The following is an 18,510-nucleotide window of genomic DNA, read 5'->3' as shown; positions in this document are numbered from 1 at the left end:
TGGGTGCCTGGCATGTTATGGATAGCTCCCCTTTTCACTCATAAAATGGCTCCAGTTCTGACAAGAAATTTGATGGCCACCAAACTAATACCTTGCATGAGTGCAAACTTTTCCAAACAGTAGTGCAAAATTTAACAAAAAAATACAAGCTCATGAGAAAATAGACAGCATGATTTCAATCTAAATCCAAATGCAACCCTGGACAGTCATGAAGTTCTATGCCCAAAACAGGGCTCCTAGAAAGACTGCACAAGGAGGAAGATAGGGAGGTAGTGACCTTCTCCTTTGGGGCCCCTCCTTGCCAGGCTCTGATTCAGGGCTCTTGGGTGGGACCCCAAAATTTGTATTTTTTCCAAGTCTCTCTCAGGGTTCTGATGCATGGCAAAGATGAACTACATTGTCGTAAGCCATCAACTCTAGGCCTATGTTGAAAGGGCCTGTGCCTTCCTCTGATCCAGCACTTGGGTCCCTCGCTTCCGACAGCTCATGACCTCCTGTTCTAAGATGTCATCAGTATGTCCTTTCATATCCACTCTCTGTCCTTCTCCACCTGCTGTCTGCTGCCGACCTGTAGGGTGTTGGCCACAAGCAGATTCATATCCTTCCAGCTCCCTTTGGAGTCACCAATGGGGAAGCCCAAGAACAGACTGGAGGGAGGCAGGAGTGTGAGCCCAAGCATTGAACCTCCTGGCTACTTCCTGAAAAGATGGCCTTGCGCTGGCTCCGTCTGTGGCTAGAGGCCCAGCTCCTCTCAAGGGCTGACTCAGCATGGTTCTCTTCCTTGGGCTCTCTTCTCTTGATTCCTTGAGGCCTGTAGGTGGTGACAACTGGGCTGTAAGGACCCCTTGTTACTACCTATTGGTTTTTATTGCTGCTGTAAGAAATTTCCACAGACCTGGTGGCTTGAAACAACACAAATTTATTATTTTGCAATTCTGGAGGACAAACGTCCCACAAAAGATAGAATTAAACTTTCCACCTGGAAGTTGTTATTTATCCGTCTCTGTGTATATGCACCTTAAACTGGTATATAACCTCTCACAAGAATGAAAGTTAGTTAGCTCTGAAAGACTTCTTACCTGGTAAATCTTGAGACCCTTAAGAGATATCTGTGTGATGTCTGGGTTGTAACAGAAGTGAACCATAGATTATAAATCCTAATAAAGTGCATGCTATACTCAGAGGTCAAAAGGAGCCATTGTACTTTTCCACCCCTTAGCCACTAATCTATTCAACAAGAGATATAGCCTTTACTGAAGAAAGGCTGCTAAGATTGGATTGATATATTCTTTTCCCAGATTTCTCTAATATTTTACTTTATCCATAAAGTAAAAGCATATTCTCTTAAAGATTTTAGTTGATTTGTGTGTATGGGCAAAATACAGTAGCAATATATGTTACTCTTTGAGCCAAACATTTCACATTTTTCACAGATTCCTTCACTAGTTTAAGCATTTATGTGCAAATATTTCCTATCAGTTATGTGCATGCTATACTACTAGATAATGTGTGACTGTGCACACTACAATATGATAAGTATTTCTTATGGAAACCCAAATTGCAATGGAAATGCGAAGGTATTTCAGAGACTCAGCTTGGTTTGGGATATCCATGGCAGTTGTCTGCATGAGGCATGTTCTGTATGGAGGACACTGGGACCAACAACACTTCACATTTTCTTTTGTCTACCATAGGAAGTCAGGACATGTTTGTCCCTCACCTCCATAAATCTTCTTTTTAGCAGAAACAACTCTCTTCCCCCACCTTCTCCTTTCAAAGGCATTGTGGTGATGGTTGCAAGAAATTTGGGTGTGGAGACAACTTCTGTCCTCTTGGGTTTCACAGATTACCCAGAGCTTCAGATTCCTCTCTTCCTTGTATATCTGATCATATATGTTATCACTGTAGTAGGAAATCTTGGGGTGATAATAATCATCAAGATTAACCCAAAATTTCACACTCCCATGTGCTTTTTCCTTAGTTACTTTTCTTTTGTTGATTTTTGTTACTTTTCCATCATTATTCCTAAACTGCTTGAGGATTTGATCATGGCCAATAAAACCCTTTTCTACTCTGGCTGCAAGTTGCAGTAGTTCCTGTCCTGCACTTCTGTGGTGACTGAGTGCTTCTTGCTGGCAGTCATGGCCTATGACCACTTTGTGGCCATCTGTAATCCTCTACTTTATACAGTGGTCATGTCACGGAGGCTCTGTGCCCTTCTGTTGGCTGGGTCATATCTCTGCAGTATGTTTGACCCCTTGGTACTCCTTTGTTATGCTCTCCAGCCAAACTTTTCTGAACATAACTTAATCAACCACTTTTTCCATGAATATACTGCTTTAATTGCTGTCTTGAGCTCTGATATACACAGTCCTCACTTACAGTTCTTTGGTTTTGCCACCTTCAGTGAGGAAAGTATACTACTCATCAACCTTGATACATACGTATTTATTTTTGTGATTGTGTTCATTATCTGTTCTGCCAGTGGGTGTCACAAAGCCTTCTCCACCTGTGCCTCCAATCTGACAGCCATCACCATCTTCCATGGGACTATCCTTTTTTTCTACTGTGAGCCCAACTCCAAAAATTCTCAGCAAATTGTCAAAGTGGCCACTGTATTTTACACACTGCTCAACCCCATCCTGAACCCTCTGCTCTACAACTTGAGGGATAAAGAAGAGAAGGATGCTAAGGATGCCTTCCAGAAATTAATAGACACAAAAGTCCCATTTCACTGAACCAATCTCAAAAGATTTTTTTAATCCCAAGAACAATGGGAACAGAGCCTTCTAAAACCTATAGCATATATTTGCACGAGGTTTTTATCGGTGACTGTGATGTTAATATATTGCAAATTGGTAAACTGAAATCCCTTGAGGTTATTTATGTTGCAAGTTACTGAAGCATTGTGTCTTTGTTGGGAGATAAGGATGGATATGCTCTGTGATAAAAGGGAGAGATACTTTTCTGACACAAACAAAAACACACCATACCAACTCATATGGGGTGCAGCAAAAGTGTTCCTAAGAGGGAAATTCATCACAATAGAGGCTAACATTCACAAACAAGAAAAATCTAAAATAAGCAATTTCAAGCTACACCCAGCAGAATTAGAAAAAAGAAGAACAAGCAAAGCCCAAAAAGTCTGTAGAAGGAGGGAAGTAATAAAAATTAGAAGAGAAATAAATGAAATTGAAACAAAAAAGACAGTAGAAAGGATCAGTGAAACAAAGACCTGGTTCCTGAAGAAGATAAACAAAATTGAAAAACGCTTAGCCAGGCTTACTAAGAAAAAAAGAAAGAAGTCTCAAATAAATGAAATTGGAAATGAAAGAGGAGAAATTACAATTGATAGTACAGATATACAAAGCATTATAAGACAATACTATGAAAAATGTATGCCAACAAATTGGACAATCTAGAAGAAGTGGATAAATTCTTAGACACTTACAATCACCCAAAATTGAATCAAGAAGAAATAGAGACTCTGAATAGAAAAATCACAGTAAAAAGGTTGAAACATTTATCAAAAACATCCCCAAAGATAAAAGTCCAGGACTAGGTGGCTTCTCTGGAGAATTCTACCAAACATTTAAAGAAAATTTATTACCAATCCTTCTCAAACTATTACAAAAAATTGAAGAAGACAGAATACTTCCTAACACACTCTAGAAAGCCAAAATCACTCTGATACCAAACCCAGACAAGGACAACACAAAGAAGGAAAAGTATAGGGTAATATTGCTGATTAATATAGATGCAAAATCCTCAAAAAAATATTGGCAAATCGAATACAGACATACATTAAAAAGATCATATACCATGATTAAGTGGGATTCATACTAGGGACACAGGGATGGTTCAACATACGCAAGCCAATAAATGTGAAGCACCACATTAACAAAATGAGGAACAAAACCACATGATCCTCTCAATAGACAGAAAAACATTTGACAAGATTTAACATCAATTTGCTATAAAAACTCACAATAAAATGGATGTAGAAGGAAAGTGCCTTAAAAAAATAAAGGTGATATATGACAAGCCTGCAGCCAACAACATACTCAATGGGGAAAAACTGAAAAACATCCCTCTGAGAACAGGAACAAACATGGGTGCCAACTCTCACCACCCTATCCAACATAGTACTGGAGGTTTTGGCCAAAGAAATTAGACAAGAAAAAGAAATAAATAGAATCAAAATAAGCAAAGAAGAAGGGAAACTCTTGCTGTTTGCAGACAACATGTTTTTATATAGAGAACCCTAAAATGTCCCTCAGAAAACTATCAAAAATACTCAACAATTACAGCAAAGTTGCAGGGTCCAAAATCAACTGGCAAAAATCAGTTGCAATTCCATACGCTAATAACGAACTACAGAAAGAGAACTCAAGAAGACAATCCCATTCACAATCGCAAGAAAAAGAATAAAATATATTGGAATAAATTTAACCAAGAAAGTGAAAGACCTATACAATGAAAACTATAAGACATTACTGAAAGGGATTGATGATAACATAAAGAAATGGAGAGATATTCCACGCACACTCTTTTAAAGAATAAACATAATTAGAGTGTCCATACTACCTAAAGCAATCTACAGATTCAATGCAATCTCAATAAGAATGTCAATGATATTCTTCATGAAAATAGAACAAAGAACCCTAAAATTCACATGGGGTAACACAAGACCTTGAATTGCTAAAGCAATCCTAAGAAAAAAGAACAAAGGTAGGGGCATCACAATCCCTGATTTCAAAATATACTACAAAGATATGGTAATCAAAACAGCATGGTACTAGTATAAAAACAGGCACACAGATCAATGGAACAGAACTGGAAGTCCAGAAATAAAACCACACATCTATGGGCAGCTAATCTCTGACAAAGGAATTGAGAACATACAGTGGAGAAAGAAAAGTCTCTTCAATAATTGGTGTTGGGGAAACTGGACAGCCACATGTAAAAGAATGAATGTACATCATTACCTTGTGCCATACACCAAACATACTCAAAATGGAGCAAAGACTTGAAGGTAAGACCTGACACCATAAAACTTATGGAAGAAAATATAGGCAGTACTCTTTGACATTGGTCTTAAAAGGATCTTTTTGAATACCATGTCTACTTGTACAAGGGAAACAAAAGTAAAATTAAATAAATGTGACTTCGTCAGACTAAAGAACTTCTACAAGGCAAGGGAAACCAGGATCAAAATGAAAAGACAACCTACTAATTGGGATAAAATGTTTGCAAATCATATATCTGACAGGGGGTTAATCTTCATTATATATAACGAAATCACACAACTGAACAAAATAAAATCAAAGAACCCATTCAAAAATGGGCAGAGGATATGAACAGACATTTCTCCAAAGAAGATATACAAGTAACCAATAGGCACATGAAATGATGCTCAACATCACTAGTCATCAGGGGAATGCAAATCAAACTACACTAACATATCACTTTACACCCATTAGAATGGCTATAATAATCAAAACAAAAAATGAAAAATGTTGGAGAAGTTGTGGAGAAAAGGGAACTTTCATACACTGCTGGTGGGAATGCAAACTGGTGCAGCCACTATGGAAAAGAGTATGGAGATTTCTCCAAAAGCTAAAAATAGAAATGCCATATGACCCAGCTATCCTACTACTGGATATCTATCCAAAGAACTTGAAATCAACAATTCAGAGAGACTTATGCACCCTTATGTTCATTAAAGCATTATTCACAATAGCCAAGGTGTGGAAGAAACCCAAATGCCCGTCATCTGATGATTGGATAAAGAAGATATGGTACATATATGCAATGGGATACTACTCAGCCATAAAAAAGGCAAAATTGTCCCCTTCGCAAAACATGGATGGACCTTGAGGGTATTATATCAAGGGAAATAAGCCACAGAAAGGAAGACAATATGTGGAGGGTAAACAAACACGTGGACAAAGACAACTATTTAGTGGTTACCAGGGGTAAGGGGGGTAGGGGGTGGGCACAAAGAGTGAAGGGGTGCCTATATGGTGACTGACAAATAATAATTGGTAACTGAAATTTCACATTGCAAACTAACATAACCTCAATAGAAATAAATAAATAAATATAAAAATTTAGACAGTTAGCATACCTTGCATAAAAATACATATAGGAATTCTGAAAGAGATGTTTTGCTTAACCTTCCCGTCTTGGTATGGGGTAGTTATCTCAGCTTCTTATATTCTCACTCTCCTTAATATCTTTGTTTTCAGGACTGATTCAGATTCTAAAAGGAGAAATCATGTTACTGTCAGAGAGAAATAAAATTTGGCCATGTTCACTCTCTTGGGCTTCTGAGTTTTCCCAGCACTGCAAATCCTCCTCTTATTGATTTATCTGGCCATCTACAGTGTCACTGTTGCAGGGAATATTGGGATGATTGTAATAATCAAGATTAACTCCAAACAGAGCACCCCTGTGTACTTTTTCATCAACTACCTCTCATTTGTGGATTTGTGCTATTCCTCCATCATTACTCCCAAGAACCTGGTGAATATAGTTTGGAAGACAGAAATATTTCATTTATAGGATGTGCAGTATAATTCTTTCTTTTGTACCTTTGTGGTAACTGAGTTATTTTTATTAGCTGTTATGGCATATAATCACTTTGTGGCAATTTCTAACCCTCTGCTCTACACAATTGCCCTGTCTCTGAAACTCTGTGCCATGCTAGTGGTCAGATCATATTCATGAGGAGTAGCTTGTTCCTTGATACTCACATATTTGGCTATCAAATTATAATTTTGGGGTTTCAACAAAATCGATCATTTCTTCTGTGAATTCTTCTCATTGCTGTCCCTCTCTTGGTCTGATGCTTATGTCAACCAGTTGCTGCTTTTCATTCTCACCACCTTTAATGGGGTCAGCACACTACTCATCATCCTCATGTCTTATGTGTTTATTGTTGTCACCATTCTCAAGATACATTCAGCCAGTGAGCGCTGCAAAGCCTTCTCCACCTGTGTCTCCCACCTGACCACCATCGTCATCTTCCATGACACCATCCTCTTTCTTTACTGTGAGCCCAACTCCAAAAACTCCAGGAACACAGTCACAGTGTCCTCTGTGTTTTACACAGTGGTGATCCCTATCTTGAATCCTCTAATATAGAGTCTGAGAAATAAGGATGTCAAAGATACAGTCAGCAGAACAATGGACATTAAAGTCTTTTCTTATTGAGTATATTATTTTAGTAGAGTTTGTCCCTGACATGTAAATAAAGCGTTTCCATAAAGATTGATTTTAAAGACACCTTTAAAATTATGAAGAGTTAGTGTTGTACAAGGGAAAGGTACGGGATTTTGGTTCGAAGACACTAAACTTTTCTCTGTCTATTACTGGAAAATAAAACATCTGTCTCTCTCATCCTTAAATTTCCATCTACAAAATTGAGACAATATAAACTACTTCTTAGTCTTATTGTGAAGATTAAAAGGTTACATAGATATAATCTGTAAAACCTTGTATAATCTCAATAAACAATTTAATCTCCTTTCTTATACCTGGAGTAGACTAGACTTTCAATAAACATATGCATTTCTCTTGTAAATCCATAAATAGCAGTTAAAATAAGACGAGTCTTCATCCTTCCAGGAATGCAAAATCCAGTGTTGACAGTAGGGCCATGAAAAAACTGGCCATTGTATAAGGTAGAAAATAAAAAGTATCATAGAGTATTTGAGGGAAAGAAAAGGTCAAATCCATTTAGGGACTTTAGAGACATGTCTTCAGAAAATAGGTATTGTTGGAATTTGTCCTTGGATAAAGAATGGACAGAATTTTAGGAGACACATTTCATCAAGGAGTTTTATTTAGGAGATGACAGCAAGGCAAAATCAAGGAGGTCAAAATGTAATACTGAATCAATTATCCAACACGTTTTTAATTGAGCAAATACTTTATAACATGTATGTGCGTGTGTGTGTGTGTGTGTGTGCATGTGTGTAGTATTGTATACAGAGGTTACTTGGCATGAATGGAAACTAGCTAAGGTATGGTCTTTATTCTGAATATGTTTCAAATGATCTCTTATGTGGCAGTATGATAAGCTATAATAGGGTCCACTATGGCTTAAAAATAGTATATTGGATCTCAAAATTCCTATAGGAAAAAAGTAGGCATGATGAGTGTCCACCTGACTTGCATTTCATACTATAGTTCTGCCTAGAAAGACATCAAAAGCACAATCAATTCTTTATGATTCGTTTCTCTGAACATGAGCATAATCTCTCAATCCTTAACTGAAATTCCTTTAAAAAAAAAAAAACTGGAGTTGCCTCAAGTGTTGAAAATTGATCCCCTGTATAACCACATTCAAAATAAGATGAAAACCAAGCAGTCATCAGCATTAAGACCTATTTCATCTGGCAAATTAAAAATACTAGATCTCTCTAACATTAATAACTCACTTTTGCTTGAATGACTTGTATACCTTTCTCCCTCTCTTTAGTCAATATGTCTAGATAAAATTCAAAACTAGTCATCAATATAATGGATGAAATATATTTCCAGGTATTTTGTTAAAGGATAAAAAATAAGCTGAAGAACAATTTTATATAGATTCAATAAAGTTATTTAGAATGTTAAGGTTATTTTAAATTTAAGATCATTATTAAAATGATACATTCATATATATTATATGATAATGAATTTATTAAATAACCATTTTATATTGAAAAATAAAATATGTAAGAAACAGTGTTTTAGATATTGGATGTATGATTAGGGATGTGTTTCTCTCCTATTGACTTCTCCTTCTCTAGATGTTCACAAATTTATCTTTCACTATATATCTGGCAATTATACAATGTCTAATTTTATTTGGAATTAGGAAATTATTCATATTAATATTAAATTGAATCAATTCTAGTTAATGCCTCTTTATAGAGATTTTATTTTGCTTCTGTCCTGCTTAGACCAAGGATGATCAGGTTTTGTGATAGAATCAACACAATCCATTTAGCTTTTACTTTGAGGAAACCAAGGTCCATGATTTTAAGTGAACTGGCCAACACCGTAAAAGAAATTGTTGGTAGAATTAATGAACTCATTGAAGACTACAGACACATCAGAAGCACCTTTTCCAGGAAACACTGGCAAACTCATACATTTTTCACTTTCAAGTTCTAACATTTCAGGTTCTTTATGGTAGATTCTGTTGCTTCTATCTAGAACATGACTCATATTAGTAGTCTTCACATTTTTTGGTTATGTGCAAATCAAAACATTTTATTTCTGTATTGCCAACCTTGTAATGGTGCAATAATAATTACACCATTAATTAAAAATATAATTGCACTGGAAATTTGGGTAAAATACAAGTAATAGAAATTGATAAAAATGAGGCTGGCCCAGTGGTGTAGTGTTTAAGTTTGTGTGCTCTGCTTCAGCAGCCCAGAGTTTGCTGGTTCGCATCCCGGGAGTGGACCTACACACTGCTTATCAAGTCATGCTGTGGCAGGAGTCCCACATGTAAAATAGAGGAAGATCCACACAGATGTTAGCTCAAGGTCACTCTTCCTCAGCAAAAAGAGGAGGATTAGTGGCGGATGTTAGCTGAAGGCTAACTTTCCTCAAAAAGAAAAATGAAATGATAAAAATATTTTTGGAAACATTTCTTTGTGTTAGAAATATTATAAGTATATGTTTGGATTTTCCATTTCAATTTATTAAAGCACCATCACAAAGACATCACTTAATGTTAGAAAGCAGGAAGGTTCAGCATCATTTCTATTTCTACTTTTTAATAGATGAAAATACTGAGGGTATTTGGTCATATTAAAGGTAAATGGGAATCAAAACTCTGCCGGAAATTATGCTGTAACACAAATGTCACTCAATTCTTTCAACTCCATCCAAGTTATGTGCCAATTTCTTATGATGATCTTTCATCAGAATTTTTTTAATAATGTATTAAACAAAATTAGATTGTCTCCAATTTTGTTCATGACCCAAATATTAGAAATTATAACATTCAAAAGTATTTGTTGCCCAGTGTGGTAGAAAACATGGTCCAAATACTTTAGTCCTCCCTATATCCACACTTCTTTGCAAATTTTCTGATCATATGGTGGAATCAGTTTCTGCACATCTGAAATGTAAGCTGCTTTTGTGGCTGGCTTTGTCTAACAGAATGTAGCTGAAATGACACTGTGCCAACTTTAAGCATCTGAGAGGCCTTGTAACTTTTTCTCAATCTTTTTGGAACTTTCACAGTCTCTTAGAAAAGCTGTTTTATGAATAAGCACAGACTATCATATTGGATAATGAGAAACAGTCACCAGACTTGAGAGTGAAGCCTCTTAGATCATCTAACCTGCCAAGCTGAAGTCATACACATAGCAAATCAAGCCAAGATCAGCCACGTCAGGATCACTTCAGCAGAACTAACTTACTGACTCATATGACCAATGTAATAAGTAGTTGTTGATTTTGATATTGAACCTGAAGGGCTCACCTGTTGCACAGCTCTGACACCAGGTATAGTGGAAGAAAATAAGAATTTTATTATTGCACAGCACTGAGCAAGGAGAGAGGGCAGCTAACACTGAAATCTCAAACTCCCCAAAAAGCTAAAAGGGTTTTTAATTTGGGGTTTTGTTAGGGGAGGGGAGCATATGGCCTTGCTGGTCAGCAGCTTTTCCACCAGCCTGTATCTCCTCGCAGGGAGGAGATAACGAATCCAATTGCTTGTTCTTGGCTGTGTCTGTCTTCATGGAGGATAGCAGATTCTGGAGCCAGGAAGCCAGGGAGTAAGCAGAGAATGAATGTTTTAGTTTTAGCCCCATATGTGCTGGGTTTAACGTAGGTAAACTGATGTCAGGGCTGGTATTAATTTTAACTAATATGTTTTGGAGTGGTTTGTAATGCAACCATTAGAACCACTCACTTTCTTATTTTCTGAAAAGGTTACCACAAAGACCTTCCAAGTTTTACCAGATAATAATTAAGCATATCTGTAATTCTTCCACTTAGAGGCGTGTTGATTAAAAGAATAGAGTTAAAAAGTTTAGAAAATTTAACATATGGTTGATTTCATTGAACCTTGAAAAAATACAATATTCTACTAAAATAGTATTATTGTATGTGTTTTAAATACATTTCATAAAAAACTTGGAGCTTTATATTGATATTATTCAATTTATGGATAATTACCATGCAATTAATTTCAATAAAATATTTATATTTAAATTAATTTTCAAAAAACACCTGCCATGTCTTTAAGACAAATAGTTAAGCACAGTTTCTTTCCTGTGAGAGGGTTGCCCAGATGATATAAAACATCACTGCCAATGATACTTTTCATGGATAATCTTTTAGTTTTTCTGCCATGAGAATCCCTCCTTTAGGAGGATACATTTTGTGACAATAGTTCCAGGGTTCATTAAGAACAAAAGAATAGATGTTAAAAATTTTTATCATCAATCTACTATATATCTGATTTCAAAACACTGCTGCCTTGGCTAAAATTCACGTCTCATGCTATCAAATTCCAGGAAAAGAAATGTGTATATGCCAGAGAGAAACAAGAAGTTATACCATGGTTTTGAAGTGTCTTGATTAAAGAAAACTTCAACTTTCATGAAAAACAATATTTCAAATTGTTTTTATGTTTTAGGTTTTGGAAGTTTGCTTTCGTTTTCCTAATCAGGGTAATTCAAGTAGTAATATGTGAATTGAAAAAAGGAAATCTTACTTTGGAAAAATGAGAGAAATGGAATTGTGAGAGTGCTAGGTGGAAAGGAGACCCAGAAACACTCCTCAAACTCTGAAAATTATCAAATGGATCAATTTTAGCAAAACATATGTAGGTTGTTGAGAATTTCAAAACTGATTACCTGTAATTAATTACATCCATAGAATTCTTGAAATGTTTGGTACATCCAAGGGCACAAACCACAGACAGTGATTTAAACACTATTGGTTTAGGAAGACACTGTATGCTTGGAAAATGAGCAGATCTGGGAGAGATCCTTGAGCCAATCCCATTTAATGGTCTCTGGCATTGAGTAAGGAGTATGACATTCCAGCACCATTCAGTAGCTCTGTTCTTCCTCGCAGGGTCGTATGTGTGACATAACCCAAAAAGCAGCATATGATTTCATTCTATTAGTGAATCTGTGTGTGACTTTGGGCAAGTTAGACTTGTTTGTGTCTCAGTTACCTGATGCTTAAAGTTACATAACTGTACCAATCTCACTTATTTTTATAAAGATGAAATCTGTTAATAGTTGTATTCAGAGCATTACCTAGAACATAGGAAGTGGTCAATGAAAGTGAGCAATTATTAGTATGCTCAGTAAAAGAAGTTCATTACCCCCATATGTTTCTGGCATTTGGCAGAACTGTGGTGTGACTTCAGAATTTATGCTCTCTAGGAAGGTGCTTTTGAGTATGACAGGCAAAGTTTGTAAGACCTATTCATATATTTCACAGCAGCAATGTGATCCCTGGCTCACAGAGCAATGCTTGGGTGCAGCGTGCAATGCCCTGCAATTCATCAAGAACTCTGGAAGTAATCATGTTGAATTATAATAACATGTACCATACTGTGATAGTATTTTCCCCTGTTTATATCTCATAGAAATCATTACTGTTTGAGTCCCAAGATAGTGTTGTTTTCTTGATATCTTATTGATGTCCCACAGAGATCAATGATTATTTTGGGAAGCTTAGGAAGCATAGTCCCCAGAGATATACAGACACAAAAAACATAAAACCTGAAACATTTTCCATCATGACATCTTCAGAAACAGGGGAAGCAATGTCTATCCCACGGGTTGGTTGGTTGGAATACACTCTGGATTTTGGGAATGGATATGAATGATACTTCCCGGGATTTTGAATTTTTTTTCTTGTGAAAATAAGTTATTATAGTCATGTGTAAGAGAAGGATGAATTGTAAATTATGGCAGTGGTATTAGACATATTTTTAAAAATCTGTATTTAGCCTTCTCTTAATTAGAGAGTGTTTTAAGACGTGGCATGTTCTGAGCACTCGTTTATGAAAATATTTTCCTTTTCTGTATTGGAAGACAAGCTCAGTGGGAAATGGGAACAACTTAATCTTCAGAATGAAGTATCTTGCAACACCTATTAGCGTAAGAGGGAAAATAGTGTAAACAAAGTGGAAGAACACTTGATTTCTCTCTCCTTCCATCTTGCTCCTCTCTCATACTAACTCCATCTGTGAAATCTTACAAAATCTACGTGGAAATACTACTGACAGTCACTCTGATGCTGAGGGCACAAGTAAGGGGTCCTCAGGACTGCTCATGTGGGGAAACAGACATGGGAACCACCTCTGAAGCAGAAAGGAGAGGAATTATTTTGGCCTTGTGCAAAACACTTTGAAATGTCTCTACATAGCAGGTTTATCAACCTTGGTATGACTGACATTTTGGGACAAATAATATTTTGGTGTTTGCATGTGCCATTGGTGTGTATGTGTGGTGGGAGTGTCAGGTACAACATAGACTGTTCAGCAGCATCCCTAGTCTCAAACCTCTAGATGTCAGTAGCACCACTCCTTACTGTGACAACCAAAAATGTCTCCAGATATCACCACACGTCCCATGGAGATCAAAATAACTCCTGGTAAAGAACCACTGCTCTACAAATAATCAATAGGCTGATTTTTCATCTTTAGACTTGAAAACAGGAAAAGGATTTTAAAGTTATGTCTTACTTTGAATTCAAGAAAAGAAAAACAACTCACTTTTACTAGCTGTTGAAAAGAGAAACCATGTCATCAGAATAATTATAGGTTTTCAAACTAGGATTTCTTAAGTCACGTATCCTTCACCTCTTTGAAATCATTTGCAGAAGGAGGAAAATACCTGGCTGTGTTGGGTTTAGTTCAGATTCTCTATCCTTCAGGAATAACCAACCAGTGCTCTACAGTCACGAATATATCTACCAAGGGTCAGGAGGGAGAGGAAAAATGAGTGTTCTCACCATCTGTTGGCATTTTCTATATGTCAAAGGCCTTGAACATATCCATCCCTTAAAAAAAAATCACACACTCCTTCCATACTCTACTCCATAAACCTTATGTTTTGTGAGAATTCATTCGTTTCTAAATTGTTATTTAAAAAAATGATTGGAATAAGATATCTATGTGTCATGATGTTATGGGGATTAAATACATAATGCAACTTAGGTAAGCATATATAATATTCTGTCTGTGCAATCAGGCTTACCATTGTTTAACTTGCCATTTTATCATAGTCATTTTACCGCTCATTAAAAGTTCTTCAAAAATATTAGTTTAATAGCTCCATAGTTTTCCATAAGACATATGTACCATAATGTTAGCCGTTTTCCTCTTGTATGACACTTTATTTCTAAGTTTTAACTATCACAAATAATGCTGCCATGCAGCAGCAAGCATTTGTGTTAATAATTTCATATTCACATCTTCGATCAGTTCCACAAATAGGTTTAAAGCAGTGAATTGCTTTGTCAACCAGGTCTTTATAAGGCTTCAGAGTCACAGTTACAGGAGTTTTGAATCTGAGTACCGATTACATGAACAATGGTTGACAATGAACTGCATAATTAACAAAATCACCATGTTAATTTTTTAGAAAAATGCTAATATGGAGTATAAAATCTGCTTTCTCCATCTAAAACATATTTTAAAAAAATTAACACTTGTGGGTTAACACTTAAATAAGCATATTTCTCATCATTTCAGTGGAAAACAAACAAGGGTATTATGTATTATAAAAAAGTATTTCCTGGGATCCCAATATTTCCAGTACTGATTAAAGCAGAAAATAGATTTGAATTTCATAAAATAATGCGGCTAATTAAATAATATGTGCTGTCTTTTTAACGACAGTTTCAAGCTCTAAAGTGTATAGGACTAGTTTAAGGAATCGTATAGGCTTTTATGGATGTGAATGCTTTTGTGTGATCTGTGATTTTAACTGTGAGCTCTATGCATTTGTATGCTACAGTGCCTGAACTTTTCCTAAACTTCCCCAGAGCAACGTCTTAATTCTTTGCTGGAAAAAATTAACTATCCTACTTATTCTAATGTCTTTTTTAGGAGACAGTCAAAATGGAATTTGGGATCATACAATGGAGAATAACTACTAATATTGTTCTCCCATCTCAATAAAGTGGGGACATGGCCAAGGAGAACTGCACCACTGTGGCAGAGTTCATTCTCCTTGGATTAGCAGAGGTCCCTGAATTGAGAGTCTTCCTCTTCCTGCTGTTTCTTCTCATCTATGGAGTCACAGTTTTTAGCAACTTGGGCATGATTGCACTGATTCAGGTCAGCTCTCGACTTCACACACCCATGTACTTTTTCCTCAGTCACTTGTCCTTTGTGGATTTCTGTTACTCCACAATCATTGTGCCAAAGATGCTAGCTAATATCTTAAATGAAGACAAAACTATTTCCTTCCTGGGATGCACTGTGCAATTCTACTTGTTTTGCACATGTCTGGTAAGTGAGGTCATCCTGCTGGCTGTGATGGCCTATGACCGTTTTGTGGCCATCTCTAACCCACTGCTGTATATGGTCATCATGTCCCGGAATCTCTGTGTGGAGCTGGTGTCCTGCTGCTACCTCTGTGGGACTGCGTGTTCTCTGATTCACTTGTGTTTAGCTGTTGAGATCCCATCCTATAGGTCAAATGTGATTAATCACTTTTTTTGCGATCTACTCCCTCTCTTATCTCTTGCTTGTTCTGATGTCACTATGAATGAGCTGTTGCTATACATTGTGGCCACTTTCAATGAAATCATCACCATCATGATCATCCTCACCTCTTACTTGTTTATTCTCATCACCATCCTGAAAATGCACTCTGCAGAGGGAAGATGCAAAGCCTTTTCTACGTGTGCCTCCCATCTCACAGCCATTGTTGTCTTCCATGGGACAATCCTTTTCATTTATTGCCAGCCCAGTTCTGGCAACAATATGGATACTGACAGAGTAGCCACGGTGTTCTACACTGTAGTGATCCCCGTGCTGAATCCCCTGATCTACAGCCTGAGGAACAAGGATGTGAAAGAAGCTCTCAGAAAAGTAGTGGGCTGCAAAGTATTTTCCTAGAGAATATTTTATTAACAGGACTCAGTGTCCCAAAGTGGGGCTGGTGAAAGGGTACATCAATGGGCTTCGGTGTTAAAGTGGACATAGCAGTCAAGCGGTAGGGAGTTATAAGTGCATCTTTTTGATTCTCTTATCTTTCTGCCCCTTCTGTGTACATTGGTAGGATTTAGCCTGTTTTAAAGTTTTCAGCCTACTTCTTTACTTTTATTCAGTTTAAAATGATTTAAATGAATATGATTAATTGACTGTTAAGACACACATTTAGTTTGCTGTAAAACCTTCATAAGCTTAATGAAGAAATCACGAGTCACATTTTATTTCAGTATCCATCATGGAAAATATTATTCAGTTCCAAATTGAATCCCTGCTATTTTACAATGAAGAACACATATTTCTCAGTCTATGCACAGACTGAGATTCCCATATATGTACAAAACCTGTTTGTTATTTTTTTCTTGCTTCCTTTATTATTCTTCTTGTTGTTATTGCTATTTCCGGTGTTTTTGGAACTTCAGATACTATCATATATGAAAAATAGAAACATTAGTAAAAATTATTTTACAGAAACCTTAGAAAAATTAAATTACATGCCATGAGCAAAGAGCTTACATTAATTCCTGGCGTATAATTATTTTTCTGTCTCTATCTCTGTCTGTGTCTCTCTCTGCATCACTCTGTCTCTCTGTCTCTCTCATATAACATGTTTTATTACATGTAATATGTTTATATATATTTGCAATCATTTCACAACCATTGTTATGAGTAGCAGCATTTCTGACTTAGGCCTCTTTTTTCACTTTATCTTTCACTTCCTATCTTCATGCTTATTTTACAATATTGTGGATCAAATGCCTACTGTGACTGATAAATGGACTTCTAAACTTTGTTTACGTTCTTTGTTGTGTCTTTGCTCTTGACGAAACAACCTTTTCCACCCTTTCTCTGTGTGTCTCAATCACATTTCTTGTTTCAACACTGATTCATATACAACCTCCAGTATTTGGGAAAGGGGTGAGGAATGGACATAAATTACTGAATTGCATTAATAAATTACTGAATTATAGAGATGTGGATACAGCATTCAAGTTTAATTCTATGTTTTGTCTTGGGTCGAATTGAATGATATAGTCAAAATACATAAAGCAACAAGAAAAAGTGTATAAAGAAACATTATGTCTATAATAACATATATTTGTATATAGTGAGACTTAGAAAACCTCCTAATGATGATTTTATTCAAAAGATAACTTATTTCTGTGTCAATCTAAATAGTAGGGTGAGACAAGAAAAAAAGAGGAATTCAAAAAATGGAAGGATTTAATGTTCAATTATTTTAAAACTCTTTTCTCTGAGGTTTCTGTTCACTTTGCTCCTACCTCCACTGGGTGTTAATGTTTTTCATAATTTACAAGACATTTTATATTTAAAAAACATTAACCACTGAGATTAATAGTTGCAAAATATCATAATTTGGTAATGCCACTTAATTTTATGTATTTGGCATGCTTCTTGAAGTGTAGTTTACTTTTTTATGTACTTATATTCAATTTTTGTCAACTTAAAAAATGAATGTAGTGAAAATAAATCCTGTTCCATTCTATATTTTATCTCTTATTTGTATTATTTTTTAAAATTTTTTATTGAGTTAATGATAGCTTACAATCTTGTGAAATTTCAGTTGTATATTATTGTCTGTCAGTCGTGTTGTAGGTGCAACCCTTCACCCTTTGTGCCCACCCCCCACCCCTCCTTTCCCCTGGTAGCCCCTAATCTGTTCTCTTTGTCCACAGGTTTAAATTCCTCTTATGAGTGGAGTCATACAGAGATTGTCCTTTTCTATCTGGCTTATTTCACTTAACATAATTTCCTCAATGTCCATCCATGTTGTTGCCAATGGGACGATTTTGTTCTTGTTTATGGGTGAGTAGTATTCCATTGTATATATGCCACATCTTCTTTATCCAATCATCTGTTGATGGGCACTTAGGTTGCTTCCACATCTTGGCGATTGTAAATAATGCTGCAATAAACATTGGGGTGCATAGGACTTTTGAAATTGCTAACATCAAGCTCTCTGAATAGATACCCAGTAGCGGAATAGCTGGATCATATGGTAGTTCTATTTTTAATTTTTTGAGGAATCTCCAGACTGTTTTCCATAGTGGCTGCACCAGTTTGCATTCCCACCAGCAGTGTATGAGGGTTCCTTTTTCTCCACAACCTCTCCAACATTTGATACTATTTGTTTTAGTTATTTTTGTCATTCTAATGGGTGTAAGGTGCTATCCTAGTGTAGTTTTGATTTGCATTTCCCTGATGATCAGCGATGATGAACATGTTTTCATGTGCCTATTGGCCATCCATATTTTAGTAAGTATTAAATTTATTGGTTATTATTT

The 18,510-nt window shown here is 36.2% G+C and overlaps 1 protein-coding gene and 2 pseudogenes across 1 annotated transcript; all 3 read left to right on the top strand.

Moving 5' to 3' along the window:
* Positions 1,791-2,738, top strand: OR5D14BP (olfactory receptor family 5 subfamily D member 14B, pseudogene; annotated as a pseudogene).
* On the top strand, positions 6,313-7,218 carry OR5D106P (olfactory receptor family 5 subfamily D member 106, pseudogene; annotated as a pseudogene).
* OR5L1 (olfactory receptor family 5 subfamily L member 1) lies at positions 15,176-16,111 on the top strand. The gene has a single exon (NM_001391066.1). It carries the CDS (start codon positions 15,176-15,178, stop codon positions 16,109-16,111), a length of 936 nt encoding a protein of 311 aa, NP_001377995.1.
* The last annotated feature ends 2,399 nt before the right edge of the window (positions 16,112-18,510 follow it).

This window comes from Equus caballus, chromosome 12 (genome assembly GCF_041296265.1).
Source record: "Equus caballus isolate H_3958 breed thoroughbred chromosome 12, TB-T2T, whole genome shotgun sequence".
Classification (NCBI taxonomy): Eukaryota; Metazoa; Chordata; class Mammalia; order Perissodactyla; family Equidae; genus Equus; species Equus caballus.
The sequence above is the reverse complement of the archived record's forward strand: the minus strand, read 5'-3'. Positions and strand labels throughout refer to the sequence as shown.

Bases quoted from the DNA above. Each gene is read 5' to 3' on its own strand.
- OR5L1 (NM_001391066.1), top strand. From the start codon at position 15,176: ATGGCCAAGGAGAACTGCACCACTGTGGCAGAGTTCATTCTCCTTGGA.